The 17997-nt window shown below is 38.7% G+C and overlaps 1 protein-coding gene across 1 annotated transcript in view; it reads right to left on the bottom strand.

The window, feature by feature from the left end:
* The window catches only part of LOC307249724 (copine-9-like), a gene marked incomplete at both ends in the record, with an annotated part of 148692 nt that overhangs the window by 26904 nt on the left and 103791 nt on the right, over positions 1 to 17997 (bottom strand). Inside the window, 7 exon segments of the mRNA XM_080026575.1 lie at positions 534 to 595; positions 730 to 783; positions 1697 to 1772; positions 4894 to 4935; positions 7607 to 7711; positions 12082 to 12185; positions 14711 to 14774. Of these exon segments, the coding sequence (XP_079882701.1) occupies positions 534 to 595; positions 730 to 783; positions 1697 to 1772; positions 4894 to 4935; positions 7607 to 7711; positions 12082 to 12185; positions 14711 to 14774 (507 nt within the window).

Here is a 17997-nt window from a genome sequence, read left to right on the forward strand (position 1 = left end):
AAGCGAAAAATCCAGGTCTAGACATTCAATGGCTTCACCATAGACACTCAGTGCGGTTAAATGCGGACTCATACTCGGGTAAATAAATGAATAAGACCTCAACAGAACTTTGTAAAATGCATGTTAACACCTTTATCCAATCTACTTTGCACACAATTCTGCACATTAATAGACAAGCGAAGTCGGATAAGAACACCTAGATAACTCGTTCATAGTCTGCATTCTACCTGCATGAATACAGGATCGCATATCGCGTTATGCGCTTGCTCGAGAGTTCACGATCTGGGATTTCACAAGGAAGTGGAAGGAGACAATGTAATAAATAGTAGTGTTGTTGCAGGAAAGGAACCGGACGTGGCTCTATAACCACTTGTTGGTTATAGAGCCATTTATCGAATATTTATCGAATATTTGAAAGGTCATGAACGTGACGCGGTCCGTTCGAGTGGCAAGTTCGGTAGATGTCTTAATCCGATCTAGTTGTCCTATGTAACTGCACTGACTGATTGAAACAGCACAGACAGAGTTCTTACCCTCCTCTGATGAAGTCAACAAAAGTGTACTCTGACTCCACTTTGAAAGACAGCAGAGTCACCTTGAAGATGTAGAGAGGGAAAAAAGCAGGCAGACACTTTACAAGGAGACTCCTGGCAAAACACCATCTGTTTACTGTCACTGCTGAATCTGTCAGCCCCACATACAACACACTCCGACAGCTCTTTTTCTTACCGTCCCCGAATTGACGTACTTCTTCTTCTTGCCTTTCTTTTTAGGATTCAAAACCTTGACAGGAAAAATACGAAATGAGTTTATGAACAAATACTGTACTCGCCCGAGCAGAAAATGTGTAGGCATTCAATGCACGACTGTCTGCACTCCTGTGAATGGTGGTGTATTGGCAATTAAATATTGTCATCAGATGAAGAGCTGAAATTATTAATATACAAAGAACTATTTCTTGAATGAATAATAAAACACTTTCAAGGAACCATATTGATGTGGTTGTATGCAAACCGAAAAACATAGTAACATTTTTGATAACGCTTTATACATTCAGGAAAATAAAGAAGTTTTGGAGAGAATCCTGAATGAATTATACATGTTTTCTTTTCCTTAACAAGTTCTTCCACTTATTCTTATTTAATTTTATTTATTTATTTTTATTTGTGAAAACAGAAATGCAAGAAAATAGAAAGATTTAGAATTGTTGTGAATAGCAAAACAAAACAAAGTAAATGAACCAAGTACAATGTATAAAGCACCAACAAGATATTTAACAAATGTAATATGTCCGAGGAGGAGTAGGAAGAAGTATACACTATTCTTAAGATGAAGTAGGTAACATTTTACAATAATGATATATTAATTAACAGTTAGTTACTGCTTAATGTGCATTAAATAAGAATTCACCAACCATTATAACCTGCTTAGTTAATGCATATAAGTATCGTATCTGACTGTTACGCTTAGTTAATGCTTAACTGAGAATAGCTAACAAAGCATAGTTGATACTTAACAAAACATTAATAACTGAGCATTAACAGTTATTTAATGCTCAATAAGAATCAACTAAACATTAACTAACCATTAAAAGCATTAACTAAACATGAACTAACAGTAGTAACTAATGTACTCTTATTGTAAAGTGTTACCAAGAAGTATATACACTTATTCATTGCTATCCTTGTATGTTTACCTCATAGACATTGAACTGGCTTTGGCTTCTGGACATTTCTCTGTAGCTGGTGGTGAACTCTCCGATAAAGTCATGACTGGAAGAGAGAGATTGATTCAGACAGGGACACATACAACAGAGAGGAGAAAAGTAACGCTACATCGTCAACATTTTCAATATGTCTAATGTGCCACACCAAAGAATGATCATTCTAAAGCAGATTGTATCACCTACACGTAAGACACCAGGAGCAGTATGCTAAACATTATTGTATGGGACACTGTCACTGCAGAAAAAATACAGAAAACTTACATTCACACAAAACTGTATTTTATTTATGTATAAACAGTATGTATGTAGGTATATTACTAATCTTATTATTACTAATTATTATTTTCTTTCTATTTTATTTAAATCTTTTGCACAAAAAAAATATAATTTTTTTTTTAGGATTCTGTAAATGTGAACTATAACACTAAGATGATAACTTATGTTTGCTCTTAAAATAAGGTATACAAAAAACTGTAAAATTGTATTTTAATTTCAGTCCAACCTTACGTGTGTTTGACTACATTTTATTAATTCTGATCATATCAAGAGACCTCTGTTCTAATCTAATCTAACTATAGAGAATTCCTAATCTGTAATACGTTGTAAAAGTATTTGAATTTGCATGTCATTACACTGCTGTCCCAGTGCATGGATAACTGGCCTTGATTTGTGTGAAAATCTGGCCCTTCTTCTTCTTCTGTCCAATGAGTTCAATTAATTTCCTTTTTCTTTCTTTCTCCCCTGCATGCCTTTAGATCATCTCTCCATCTCAATATATCAGCACCTGGAGCTATGCATGACACTTGCGCTGTCTGTGTAACGCTGGTATTAATAGGAGGATCCTCAAGGAGCAAACAGTGAGTTCATCTCCCAATGGGGAATAATGGAGGATGAACTATAACAAGGGTGGAGGAGAGAAAACTAACAAAGCTGTAAAGGAAAAGGTTTAGGTAATGAAAGAGAACTGAAACTGGAGAGACACAGTAACAACTGGACTAGGTCAAAACCTATGGATGGACCTGTTTTCAAGATGGTTTATTTGTCATATGCACAACAATTACACAAGCGGTCATTGGCAATGAAAATCTTCAGTCCCAGGCTCCTCTCAACAATATAGAAGTCAGTTTGGTCAATTTGCTATATTGTGGCCTAATTGTTAAATGGATGATCAGTGGTAATGTCGCTAATGTAAATAACAGCTCAGCGATTGTTCAACTGCAATGTTATGTAGTAGGCCCCAGTAATATTTGCTCTTCATGTGTACTGAACATGAAAATCATATTTAGTCAAAATGTCTAAGAATGCATTTGCAATACCCTCCTGCTATCTCAATATGTTCGCACAACTGGTCCCCCAATTGTTTGTCAAAGCAGTTGAGCTGACGTAGACTGTATGTCTTCAATAAAACGTTTCGCAAATAGCGCAATCTTAAAAACATCGCAAAATGCACTGTTGGTATGTGAAATAAAAATGGGATTGAATGGGAACAAACTAGTGCTGTCAGTTTAACGTGTTATTAACGGCATTAAGACAAACCCATTTTAACAGCGTTCATTTTTTTTCCACAAGATTAACGTTATTTTTGACTTCACAAACTTTGTAGTTTTTTCACATGCTGTTGCAACAACTACAGTAGTAATGTTAGAGACACTACAACACACAAACTATAGATGTAACTCGCAGTTAAATTACTGTTAATTCAAACTGAACATTTCCTACAGCGTAACTTCACATTAAAATCATTTAACTGGCAAAACGGCTAAATGTCAAGTAAATTTTGATTTTGATTTTGAAGCAAAAACCGTAACATAGCGCTCCCTAGCCCCACTGCGCTGCCATCACTGGTAGAACCTTCCGTGTGTGACTTTGGGACTACGCGGTCATTTACAATAGGACTACTTGCAATTAATTTAAGTTAGTGGCAGCCGCCAGTCATTCATTTTCACTTTCCTTTTCGCTACGAAGGGCGACTGGAGCGCCTCGGCTGCAGCAGCCCCATAGCAACCACCTGAGCGCACACAGGCGCGCGTGAGTCAACACAGTCTGAAATAAGCATTGGAGGAACGACTCCCAAAACATTTAGGCAGCAACCAGTTTTATTTAGCCTTAATACTTAATATTAATTTGTTTTATATAGCCTTTGTTGTTTTATAGTTTGGTTTTCAATAAAAAAAAAAAGTTCCAATTATGTGTATGTTCGCTGTGGGCTATTTGCACTGAATTTGAAATTATTATATATTTAAATAAATAAATAAATAAATAAAATTACACTGAATTACAAGGGTGTAAAGAATGTGATAAGAGCATAAAGTTAAAAATTAAAAATGGGGCAAAAAGAAATCAAGGGGCATTTAGAATAGATGAAAATGTGCGATTAATCACAAGTTAACTATGACATTATTGCGATTGATCGCGATTAAATATTTTAATCGTTTGACAGCAATAGATCAAACACATCTCAAACTCCTGTCTTTCGAACTGAATTGAAAAAAAGGGAACTAAATTAAAATAAAAACTAACGACAAACACAAAACCTTGATTTGGACAAATCCGCCGCCCAGGAATGTACTCACTATCACACAGCCTTGGTATAATGATTTAACAGGTCATGAAAGGCCTGAAATCTCTGCTATTGGCTTGTCATCAAAATAAAAGTTACTTGCTCAAGATTCCCCAGAAAGAAAATACTTAATTATCTGTCAAACTCTAAGGTTTCTGTGTAGGGATTTGGAAAGTTTGAAGTGGGAATTCAAAATGTTCAAAATTATTCTGAGAAAACTGAAAAATAAAAGCATGTATGTAAAACAAGGCAAGATAAGCCTGAATCACCAATCTAATTTAAGCCCACAAGTCTGTGAGAGGAGCCGCTACCGTAAAAAGAATAAGAAGCTACAGTAAGTCATCAGTGCTCATAAAGTCTGACCTGAGACTTCGCTGTCACCTTTCACCTGAAAGCTGTTTCTATTAATTGAATCACCCAGTGTGTGCCAGGGGAGTGGAGCCCTCAATTTGTTGTAATAACTTGTAATAATATGACTAAAAGAACTGTCCCCAGAGAGAGAACAATGTGTGACATTTGAGGGGATTCAATCTGGAGCTGAAAATGAATAAAGGATGGAAAAAAAGAAAGAATGAGAAAAACAAATATAGCCAGCAGAATAACTTACCTCCCGTCTCTGTCCCAGTCATAAACATCCACCTTGACTGTCCTGGAGGCAGGTCAGACAGACAGGCAGACAGACAGACAGACAGACAGACAGACAGACAGACAGACAGACAGACAGACATGAGAGAGAGAGCAAGAGAGAGAGAGAAAGAGAAGTGGCAGAGGAGAGAGATCAACAGAGAGTCAGTAAAAGAGGAAGTCAACTTTTCTTTGCCCTCACATTACATCAAAGGTGGGGTAAGCAATTCTGGAGAATGATTGTGGAAAAAAATCACTTTTTGCCAACATCAGTGAATTTCTCCTCACAATCTGCTTCTTGTCTGTACTGTGTGGGTGCTGCAAAAAAAAGCAAGTGTTAATACACAGCCTATGCTCTGTAAACGGGCATGTTTACGCTAGTGGGCCCCCTTTGTTTACATTCCCTTTGTTTACATACCAGTTTACAGAGCATAGGCTGTGTATTAACACCAGATTTTGAGAAGATATTCACTGATTAGAGAAAAAGTGATTTTGTCAACAAACCTTCTTAAAGGATTTTTCTCACATGAAAACCAACATATATTAGTTTAAAAAACCAACATATACCGACTTCACCGCTGCAAATATGAAGGTTTATTGAACTCTGAGATCCTATGTAGTATAAATGTGCAAAACATTTTAAAATCGGTTCATATTAGCCTGAGAAAAGGCAGAGAGAGTGTTTTATAGTCTCACTGTCTAACCACTTCACTTTAAACTTAAAGAGCCATGCAGGTGAAGCTATGCCACAGTACAACTATGTAAAATTAAAACCCAGTATGTCAAGAATGCTTGGAATCTTGCCCTTTTAAATTTTAAAGAATAAAGTTGGTGGATTTTTTAAAAAGTCATAATTCCCTTTTTAATGGTTTTTCAACATTAATTTGGGTCCCCCAGTGTCACAAGAGACTCCCAAAGTATGAAATAAAACAATCCACTCTCTTTTTCTCGTTCTCAACCTTTCTGAAAACCTGTGTTCGATAACCCCAGTAAACTCCCCTTATAATGTCATATGGGGAGAGAACTATGCCCCCCTATTACCAACCTAACCTAGCACTGCCTCCAACTGTGATGAGCCACACCCCCAGATCTCCCTGAAGCCATATTGAGGCATGTATTGCCTGTTCCCCCACTTGGGGACCTGGCCAATCAGAGCAGACTGGGCTTTTTAGAAGACGGGGCTTAAAGTGGCTACGAGTAACTTTGTCGGTTGGCGGCCCCTTTGGACAAAAGCGGTAGTATTTTTACGACGCCAGCTGTCGTAAAGCTGTTTTCTAGCATGTGCCGGCCGTGCGAGTGTCAAATGATTAGGACGCAGTATAGTGCATATCCGTGTGTTGAAAGTGTGAGGGCATGGACTCTTTTTCGTTACAATTGTAGATGGTATTTGTTATTGACAATGAAATATTTATGACTATTTGCCTGGTTTAGATTATTGGGCGCAAATGTTTGACAATGTAACACCTCACCTCTCACTGCAAATGGGAATGTTGTCCCTGTACTGCTAGTTCCGCATTGTTTCTGTAGTGTAAATAAGTAATGTGTACATTTTACTATTGTCTCACACAAAACTGTGTGTGTGTGTGTGTGTGTGTGTGTGTGTGTGTGTGTGTGTGTGTGTGTGTGTGTGTGTGTGTGTGTGTGTGTGTGTGTGTGTGTGTGTGTGTGTGTGTGTGCTCTTCACCTCTACATCGCCCTTAGTTTAAAATTAGGATTTGGATATAATTTTTTCAACTTAGTTTAGAGTTGAAATTGATGCTTTATGGCCAGTGTAGTACAATAATTGAGGATTCTGTGAGAACGTTGCAACGTTGCATTACTTCCATGTTGGTCTCAATAACACCAGCACTGGCCTGAGACTGACAGGCATGGCCGACTGCTGGCATTATTCTGACCACCACAGACTCCAACCACATCTTCACATATCCAGCGTTACATAGATAGATAGATAGATAGATAGATAGATAGATAGATAGATAGATAGATAGATAGATAGATAGATAGATAGATAGATAGATAGATAGATAGATAGATAGATAGATAGATAGATAGATAGATAGATAGATAGATAGAAAAACAACATCTGAAGAAGTCAGCATTCCAGAAGATACTCTTCCTAAAGCAAGTTTATCAAACATATAATTTCATTCCTTTTTCAGGGATGGGAAGAAGGCGCCATTACCATCTGCCCAAACTTTTACATGCCTGTTTGCAGCACAAGACTGGTAACCAAACGTTGATTTGGGAAAGCAACTTAAGTTCACAGTAAAAATATCGCGGTAACAGCCCTGAGGCTGGTGGCTTCAAAGTGTGGCATCCTTCTAGCAATCACCTTCCATATTCAGGGTTTGCATGCCAGTCCCCTCTATTATTCCAAAAACTTGCAATTTGAAAAAACAAGTCACAATTGAATTATGATGTATAATGTACGTAACAAAATAATCTATGCAAATTTCTAATTTAAAATAACAATTTTAATTCTGTATGTTTTAGTACCTGGACATAATGCATAATCAAATGTAGTTTCTCAATGTTACATTCACAACCATATTTCCTCAATGCAATACGAAACTTATTTTTATGCCATAAAGCAGCAACTTGTTTAAAACTGCTGAAAAACAACAGCAGTCAGAATAGTCTTGTGTCGTCATATTGTTGGATCATAATAAGATGTAATGTCTATGCAGTCCCCTCACCTGTCAAAGTCTCCATTACAGAGGGCTCGAACCGGGATGGTGAACGGCTGCCAAACAGGGTTCAGATTGTTCTTGATCACTTCTGTTTTGTGGCAGATGGTGAACCTTGAAACACAAAGAGAACGTTGAACATGGTGAGGGTGGTAATTATAAAAAAAACTTTTATATTGAAAAGAGAAAAAAAAATACTTGTTGATGGGAGGTAGAACAGACTAGACATCATCAAGGTTTTTTTTTCTAAAATTGGTTTGATTTCCACTTCCAATAGAATGCAATATTTTAAGCTTGTCTAAGTTAAACAATATGTGTTGCATGTGTTCTAATACATGTTGCTCCCTGGCTTGGTATTAAAAGATAGCTCATTCAGACACACAGTCAGACAATCTCCTGAAATACAACTCAAATTAAAACTGCGAGCAATGATGACCGGGCCCTCACACTCTCGTGCTGGACGCCGTCCTGGCCAGCCTCGCCTGTCGCGGGAAGCGTGGAAGTGGCCGCGACACGGACGCGAGGACATCCTCGGGCCTGGGCTCTCACCGGGCGGGTGAAGTTTGGAGCTTCCTGTTTCGTGGTGATGACGCCGAGAAACTACGAAGGCCACGGAGTCGACGGAACCGGCTTCCCGTGTTATCGTTGTCTCTGGACCTACCTGAGCTGCTTTGAGGTTGATTTGATCAAGTGCGTCGGACGTGGAGGTAAATAACCAACATGCGATATTTACTTTGCCCAGCAGGTGGCGCTCTCACTTTATATGAATATTAGCGTGTGGGCTTCCTCAGGCCTTGGGTCTCATTAACCATAACAAATTTGGAGAAGATGAGACATAGTATGGTGGAGTTAGGCCAACTTCCTGTTTTTTTGGCGAATATTTCAAATTAATAGACTTCCTGTTGATTTTGGGGCAGGGCTTCAAGAGGCTTTTTTGTTTGTCCTGGGATTGTACATTGCTATATGAAATAGTGTGCATCTAAGTGTAACACAGCCTGAGTTATGATCAATTAAAGGGTTCATGGCGTTCGTTTTTGATGTTTTTTGGCGAATGACGCGTCGGTGCTGCAAGACGGTGGTTCCGGTTAAAACAAGCTTTCGGGTATATCATCTTCCATGTCTGAGGACTTACCCTATCATATTTTTTTTTGCACAAAAAGTTGTTATGAGTCCACTTTACTCTGCAATCCTGCAGAGTAATGTGGAGTTATTACATATTACTGAATTTTGGTTAGAATTATTGGCCGGCATTTCGTCATAGTTATTCGGAATCAAAATTATTATTCGGTGTATCTTCCATGTCTTATGAGTGTCCCTAGAGTTTTCGTTTTGCAAAATATGTTCCTGCTAGGAGTTGTGAATTTTTTAACATTGTGATGATTTTCGAGTCAGAAATTCACATATTTCAAATTAAAAGACTTCCTGTTGATATTGGGGCGGGGCTTCAAAAGGCTTTTTTGTGGGGCCTGCAAAGATACATTTGGGTTTTACATTTGGTGTGGCTAGGTATAACACAGCCTGAGTTATGATTAATTAAAGTTTCATGAGGTTGGTTTTTTATGATGTTTACGTCAACTTTGACCCCCAATAGCTCCCTGGTTCTACTGTAATTTTGAAATCTTTCCGCAATTTAACATCGGGAAAGCGTCTTGAGTATTTGAGAAGTGGTTCGACGTCCCTGGCGTAAAAATTATAGGACGAGTTTGTCGATATGTGAAATTTTGTAATATGGCGATTTTAGGCACTAAATCCAAAATGGCCGACTTCCTGTTGAGTTTGGCCCAGGACATAAAATTGCATTTAGGTGCGCCTCGGGCCAATACATGTTGTCCTAACATGTCAGGCTTCTAGCGCAATTTGAGCATGCATTTCCTGAAAAACTGTTTGTAGCCACAGGGGGCGCCGTTTTTTTGGCCCGGTCTCGAAACCAACGATAAGTTGCAATTTTTTGCAGGTCTGATGGGTACACAACGTTTTTCAAGTTATGCATGACGGGAAGGGGGTGAAAAGTGCCAAAAATGACTAAAAATAATAATAAAGAATAAGAATCCTTTGCATTTCAATAGGGCTTCGCACCAGTCGGTGCTCGGGCCCTAATGATGTAAATCTTCAGCCGAAGTGGCCAAAACAGAACAGTGCCACATGGGGGCTTTGACCCTAAACTGTATACAGTATGTCTAAAATATTGAAGGCTAGAGTACAGGAAGTACAAACTGGAACTTTCTGTCAATATCAAGGAAATCTAATAGACCTATGTGACGGACAAACACTTTAAGACAGCGTGTAGAGAGAGAACTGTCAGATATTCAGTCACTGTCAGTGTTGAGGGGGTGGCACTATCTCCTCAACTGAATGACTAAAAATGTACTTTTCAATAAAGGATTTACAGTCATTAAAGCCACTGTAAACCCAAATCCTCAGAATCCTTCTAAATGTGTATTTTGGGGAGTTAGTTGCATGATAGTAAGCATCTGAAAAGAGTTAGGCATATTCATCAATCCAAATGAAATGATCTTGTCATTTAAGTTTGAATTGTTTTTGAGACATTTGGTTTAAATGAGGTGAGCTACACTCTGGTTCTTATGACACAGTTAGTATTTTGAACCAATCACAGAAGGTCTCTACGTTGTCTAACGTTCTTACAAAAACAATGACTTTGATGTGGCCACACCCACACAGTCCTGTCAAACGGTCTAGACAGTAAAAAAAAGCTGTTTTTTTAACTAGGTTTTATAATATATAATATTTTCAATCAGATCTTTGTAAAAGCGTATTAAGACATCCAACTCTGATATCATACACTCAACAAAATATAAACGCAACACTTTTGTTTTTGCTCCCATTTTTCATGAGATTGATTTAAAGATTTTCAATATTACCATTTCTCTCAAACATTGTTCACAAATCTGTCTAAATGTGTGATAGTGAGCACTTCTGCTTTGCTGAGATAATCCATCCCACCTCACAGGTGTGCCACATCAAGATGCTGATCTGACATCATGATTAGTGCACAGGTGTGCCTTAGACTGTCCACAATAAAAGGCCACCCTGAAATGTGCAGTTTTGTCTCACAGCAAAATGCCACAGATGCCACAAGCATTGAGGGAGCGTGCAATTGGCATGCTGACAGCAGGAATGTCAACCAGATCTGTTGCTCGTGCATTGAATGTTCATTTCTCCACCATAAGCCGTCTCCAAAGGCGTTTCAGAGAATATGGCAGTACATCCAACCGGCCTCACAACCGCAGACCACGTGTAACCGCACCAGCCCAGGACCTCCACATCCAGCAGGTTCACCTCCAAGATCGTCTGAGACCAGCCACTGAGACAGCTGCTGAAACAATTGGTTTGCATAACCAAACAATTTCTGCACAAACTGTCAGAAACCGTCTCAGGGAAGCTCAACTGCATGCTTGTCGTCCTCATCGGGGTCTTGACCTGACTCCAGCTCGTCGCCGTAACAGACTTGAGTGGGCAAATGCTCACATTCGATGGCGTCTGGCACGTTGGAGAGGTGTTCTCTTCACGGATGAATCTCGGTTTACATTGTTCAGGGCAGATGGCAGACAGCGTGTGTGGCGTCGTGTGGGTGAGCGCTTTGCTGATGTCAATGTTGTGGATCGAGTGGCCCATGGTGGTGGTGGGGTTATGGTATGGGCAGGCATCTGTTATGGACGAAGAACACAGGTGCATTTTATTGATGGCATTTTGAATGCACAGAGATACCGTGATGAGATCCTGAGGCCCATTGTTGTGCCATACATCCATGAACATCACCTCACGTTTCAGCAAGATAATGCACGGCCCCATGTAAGGATCTGTACACAATTCTTGGAAGCTGAAAATGTCCCAGTTCTTGCATGGCCAGCATACTCACCGGACATGTCACCCATTGAGCATGTTTGGGATGTGCTTGACCGGCGTATACGACAGCGTGCACCACTTCCCACTAATATCCAGCAACTTCGCACAGCCATTGAAGAGGAGTGGACCAACATTCCACAGGCCACAATTGACAATCTGATAAACTCTATGCAAAGAAGATGTGTTGCACTGCATGAGGCAAATGGTGGTCACACCAGATACTGACTGGGAGTCCCCAGACCCCCAATAAAGCAAAAAAATGCACATTTCAGAGTGGCCTTTTATTGTGGACAGTCTAAGGCACACCTGTGCACTAATCATGATGTCAGATCAGCATCTTGATGTGGCACACCTGTGAGGTGGGATGGATTATCTCAGCAAAGCAGAAGTGCTCACTATCACACATTTAGACAGATTTGTGAACAATGTTTGAGAGAAATGGTAATATTGTGTATCTGGAATGCATTTTAGATCTTTAAGTCCATCTCATGAAAAATGGGAGCAAAAACAAAAGTGTTGCGTTTATATTTTTGTTGAGTGTATATTGACTTTGACTATTTTAGACCAGGTGTCCAGAGGCTTTAAATAAGGACAGACACCTCACACACACACACACTCACGTTCCATCCTCATTGCTGCGGTAGAAGACGAGGAAAGGGTCGGACTTGCCAAAGAAATCCTTTTTATCCAGCTTGTTGGCACAAAGCTGCATGGTTGCTATGTCCTGTAGGGGAACAACAGTTTATTTTACACCCTACTATTCATTCTTTCCAATAATAGTTTATTTCAAACTTATATTTGGACATTGAAAAAAAACTAGGGCTGTCAAAATTATCGCGTTAACGCAAGGTGATTAATTTCTGGAATTAATGCGTTAATTTTTTTTATCGCAATTAACGCATGTGCAGATTGATCCGCCCCGTACATCCAACCGGCTCTGTACTACAGCCACTCAAACGTTGCAGCTGACCCAGGATCAGTAGCTGCGCGCAGCCAAACATCACAGCACGCTAGCCCATGCCGTGTTTTAAACTGCTAATGGTCACGTCTGTGTCGGAGGCATAGATAGTATATAAAATCAACTGCCGCGGGTGACAGTTGATGTCGGGAGCAACAGGAGGAGAAACATTGTCCGCTCTGTTCAGAGCCCGCGAAGACACAAACGTCTGCAGGTTTCAGAGGTGTGTGTGGGTAGACATCAACATAACGTTGGCTTCCTGGCACACATGAACAGTCCCCTAGGACGTGTTCGCGCGTACACACACACACACACACACACACCGCGGACTGTAATCAAGTTGTATTCAAGAATGCACAACCTATAGATTCACCAAATAAATGCCATTATATAGCCTATATTTGCCCAAAGACATAGTAAAGAGACAGACCAATTGAATTATGGTGTGGTAGGTATATATTTTAGTTTGACCATCATTTGGATTTTCAATTAATAAAAATTCTAATTTTAAATGTACATCCACCTTCTGTCCTTTATCTTTACAACAATATACAGAGAAAATTCGAATTTTTCGGGCATATTTCGAATGGTAAAATTAATCGTGATTAATCCACAGAATCCTGTGATTAATCTGATTAAAATGTTTAATCGTTTGACAGCCCTAAAAAAAACATTAACTTATTAGCTCAATTTGGACTAGATGTATCACTTGAAGACCTTTTACCTTCCTGACCAGACAGAACACATTGTGACTGTAAAACCCCACTCCTCATTCCGCAGCACTTTTCCTATACATCAGTGTCGTCCTGAGATATACACAGGCCAAGGGTAGAAAACAATGCAATTTATTAGAAGGTGGATCGCTTTATATTTACTGAGTAGCCTATAAGTTTTTTTTTTTATATATTTTCATCTGGCCAAATCTGCAGCATCAAACCAATGCAAAAACATTTGTTTATGTCCTTCAATGGAATAAATGCATATAAACTATATACATATATACATATATATATATATATATATATATATATATATATATATATATATATATATATATATATATATATATATATATATAAAAACTGAGGGCAGGTCTACTATGCCTGTGCTCGTTCATGAGCATCTGTACCGTGCTGAAGCTCACCTCTTCCAACTGGGCCAGGGCCAAGGAAGTTGCTACACTGATATAGACTTCATATCGTGTAACTGGGGGGGGAGCTGATTGAGGATGGAAAAAACATAATGCTGCTCAACTTTAAAGTCAAAGGCATACTAAGCGAATGTAATCCATAACACGTTTAGTCAAAATCAGCTCATCTACCCACCATCCGCTACCTAGAATTTGAAATTTGGTCCTTGAAAACAATTAAAAAATATTTTACCAGGGATGTTTTTTCCAACCCCTAAGGAACCTTCCTCACGTTCAGGTGCATGATATGGTGTGAGAAAGGTTGAACTGCAGCCTCGGTGTTCAAATCATTACCATCCTGGAAGCAATTGCATATATTTGGATGTAAAAGTGCATACTGTAATCCCATAGTGTCACGGCATCCTACACGATGATGCCTCCGGGGCATTAACTGTGGTGTTTTGAGATACGCACTTCGAAACGTAGTTTTCTTGCATCCAAAAAGTATTTATTGTCGAACAAAAAGGTTTCCAAAAATGAGTACAAAAGGTTTCCCAAAATAACAAATAAATATAAACTAAACGAAAAAGCTTAAGTTGCTGGCGAAAACAAACATTTAACTTCAAGTGGCTTAAAGTGGTCAAAATGATGTTCAACCACAGTTCCTACTCATGTCGTGACTTGGCTGGACTACCAGGCTACCATTCTCCAGTGCAATTAGCAGGTGGCCCAAACCACGCCCCCTGCCATCTAATAATTCAATTACCCCAAATAAACAGTCAACAACTCATACACTAATTTAACTTAAAAAATGGCTGTAACACATAGCATCTTTGTGTGTGTGTGTGTGTGTGTGTGTGTGTGTGCGTGTGTGTGTCTGTTTGATTTACCCATTGTGACATAAAAACGGGAACTATGAGACTGGATAACTAATTCATGGAAAGCTCTCATTGCTTTGAAGAAAATGTACAAATTTACTTTCCTTCCACTAACTTCAGATGGCAAACTTATTAAAATCTGTGTGGTCATTTGGTACGTGTGTGTGTGTGTGTGTGTGTGTGTGTGTGTGTGTGTGTGTGTGTGTGTGTGTGTGTGTGTGTGTGTGTGTGTGTGTGCGTGTGCGTGTGTGTGTGTGTGTGTGTGTAAGCCTGGAGAAACTAACCCGGCAGTTACTGAGCTCCTCAGCTGTGAAGACGATGGTTCCGCACTTCTTCCCGGGAATCCCACTGTGTGTGAGAGAGAGAGAGACAGAGCGAGAGAGTAATAGAGAGAGAGACAGAGAGAGAGAGATGCTGAGCAATAATTGAGGACAACAAAAGCAATAAAGACTCCTGCTGAAGTTATTTGTATTTCCTGCCCCAGCAGTTGGTCAAGGTAATTTTCTGTCTTATTACGATGGAGGAATGGAATACTTGTTGAAAACTAACAATTATGTACTACTCAGATTGTTTATAATGTCAGCAATATGACAAAACAAAACATGATAAACTTTTTTCCACAATAAAAAATGAGAGTAAAAGTACGAATCAAAAAGACACATTTGAGAACGAAAACTATGAAAAAAAGAATTGTCATTTTGGCAATGATTTAAAACCCAAACATAAACGCTTAAAATGTGAAAAACTGTTTTGCAAATTTACCATTCTAACATATCAGACGTGGGGAGTAACAGGTTTAATTAGTTTGACCATTATACATTCTTCATGCAGCAGGCTGCATGGTTTCTGATATCCTCGTCCTTGATATAGCAGGATGACACTCACATACATGTACTGTAGATGGAGGTGATCAAGATAGGCCAGTATTCTGACCCCGGTTCAAATCCTCACCACTCACAATTATAACACAGGATGTAAAAGAGGACTCCTGCTGTGGAGCCACGCTACCAATCTTCTGTCTAATCACAGCTCTAATTTGTCTCCGGGGAGACTGGATGTTTCATCCAGTGATGAATAATGGAACAATCTCAGTAATTGTATCGAAATGAGAGAATCTAGTTCTGAAGTAATTTTTCAAAGGTAGGAATCCCCCCTGTCCAGCAGGGAGCCTGTGCTGTTTTCTGCTCAGCACTTCTTCTGGTGTCTAATACTATTTATACCATCTAGCAGATGAGCTTTCGTGAAATGTGTGCCTCATCTTCAAAGATCCTTGTTCATTCTCTGAAAACGTGATCAGACTGAACACAAAGCAGATTTTAGAAGTGGATTGATGATTCACTTCACCACTGATTCAAACAAGAGGAAACGATAGGCGTAAAAGTGAACTGAACCTGCTGAAAAACTAACCAATGTATCATTCTCACATCTGGTGCGAACCAAGGGAGAAAACTAGAAGAGGACTATCAAGTGTGAAAGCCACCAAAGAGACTAGAGTCACATTAGCTGCGAAGCCTCAGTCAGTATGCTTGTACAATGACAGTGTCACCATGCCGATTTTAAGGTGTAATGTTAACCATGTTTACCATCTTATGCTAATTATTTCTAACATTAAGCTCCACAATGATTGAATCACGTGGTTGTTCAATCACTTTCTATTCTATCTATATGTTCAAATATCTGAATAATAGACTGTAGATCTGTTTAGTGCAATAATTATGTGAAAAATGTTTCTCGTCATGGCAGGGAAGCTTGTGTGTCTGAAACGTTTCTCTGCTGGTGGAAGTTTCAGCTCTTGACAGATAATGCATTCTACACGTCTCTATATTCATTTGTTTTTCTGTTTTCTGCATTCATTTTACTTCATAAAACTTTTCAATGTAAAGATTATTTACTTTTGTCTAATATATCATTTGATCTCAAGTTCAAAAGCTTACATTATTTCATAAAACCCTTCCAAGGGTTTGGCCCCTTTCCCTCTTCATGGTATAGCGTTTAGCGTTAGCCAGGAGAGCAGACCGGTTCACAACTGGTTACGAACCAGAATACGATTTTTTGCTGTCATTGTACAAAACATACAACAAAATGCAGGTGCACTCAAAATCCAGTTACTAATGGCACTGGACAATGTAGCATTCAAACTAAATCTCTAGGAAGAATTGTTCTCCTATTCAGATACAGAATTGCTGTCTCGTCCATGTCAATGACAAATGAGATCTCCTCTAGATAATGTAGTGAGCCCGATGCCACCTTCAAGTTTGTCCACTGCTGCTGGACATTTTCATCCACCCAGTCTCTTGATATCAGCTGCTGTTATCGTATCTAATCTGTTTGCAAGAATGTGCTTCCCACAGATTTATTGTAGCGCTTGTTATTACCATGAGATCATAACAAAATTATGTTTTTATAAAACACTGACACAGATTGTTGTTTTTATGCATAAGCTACCATGAAATGTAGGTTACTGGTTAAATTTAGAGTGCAAGCAAGAAAGAACACGCTTCTAGTTACTGATTATACGTTTCATACCATGCCTTGAAAATACCAACATATACATTATTTTAAATGTTATATACAGAAAGAAATGTGTGTGCCATGTTGTCAGCAGCACTCATCTGTGAAACTGGATTTACAGTATGTGCTGTTAAAGACACAAACTAGCCTATACACAACAGTACAGGAACAAGCCAGGGAAAACTGAAGAAAAAGCTCAAGTCATAACTTAATGTGTTATGTTTACATAATTTCATAATTTAAAACTGTCAGAGGCAGAGGATAACCATCAGGTCTTTGTCATCAATTAAGCATTTCCTCAGTTAATTACCTAATTTTTTTAAAAAACACATTGTGAAACAAAAGATACATCAAAAATACAAGTTTAAGAGGAATCAAGGGTGTCCATGAGTGGCCTGAAAAATCCCCATAAATAAAAAGTATTATTATTATTATTATTATTATTATTATTATTATTATTATTATTATTATTATTATTAATAAAGGAACTTTCTGTTGAATTCTGCAGGACGAAGATAGGTCAGAAAAATTGTTGCAAATTATGACACTGATTCTCTGCATCTCCGCACACTAATACATTGATCATTATTTGATTAATGGAGTCACCACATCTAATCATTCAAGTGCTCATGTAAACAGCATAAACCGATATGCGTTATCAGATAGTAGCTATTACCGATAATGAGAAATCCTATGACCACAGCTAGCTATGTATACCGTTAATCCCTAACCAATTTTTGTCAGGGACAATGCATATTCATGAACAGTTGTAACAGTAACAGCTGTAGAAATGCCAGATTTTATCAAAAGTGCTAGATTTCATCTGTTGTCCCTGGCATGCAAAGAAACACAGGTTAAAAAAAAATAAAAAAATATATATAAATACATATCAGGGTTCAACATAACTTTTTTTTCCTACTGGCCCGCCGGGCCAGTGGATCCGAGTTTTACTGGCCCCTTGTATATTTTCACTGGCCCTGCACACACTTTTTTTTTCTTCATAATTTAGTGTCAATAATTATAATACCTGTATTAGAAAAATAAAGAAAGATAACCAGAT

Source organism: Ammodytes marinus, assembly GCF_949987685.1.
Source record: "Ammodytes marinus genome assembly, chromosome: 4".
Lineage (NCBI taxonomy): Eukaryota > Metazoa > Chordata > Actinopteri > Uranoscopiformes > Ammodytidae > Ammodytes > Ammodytes marinus.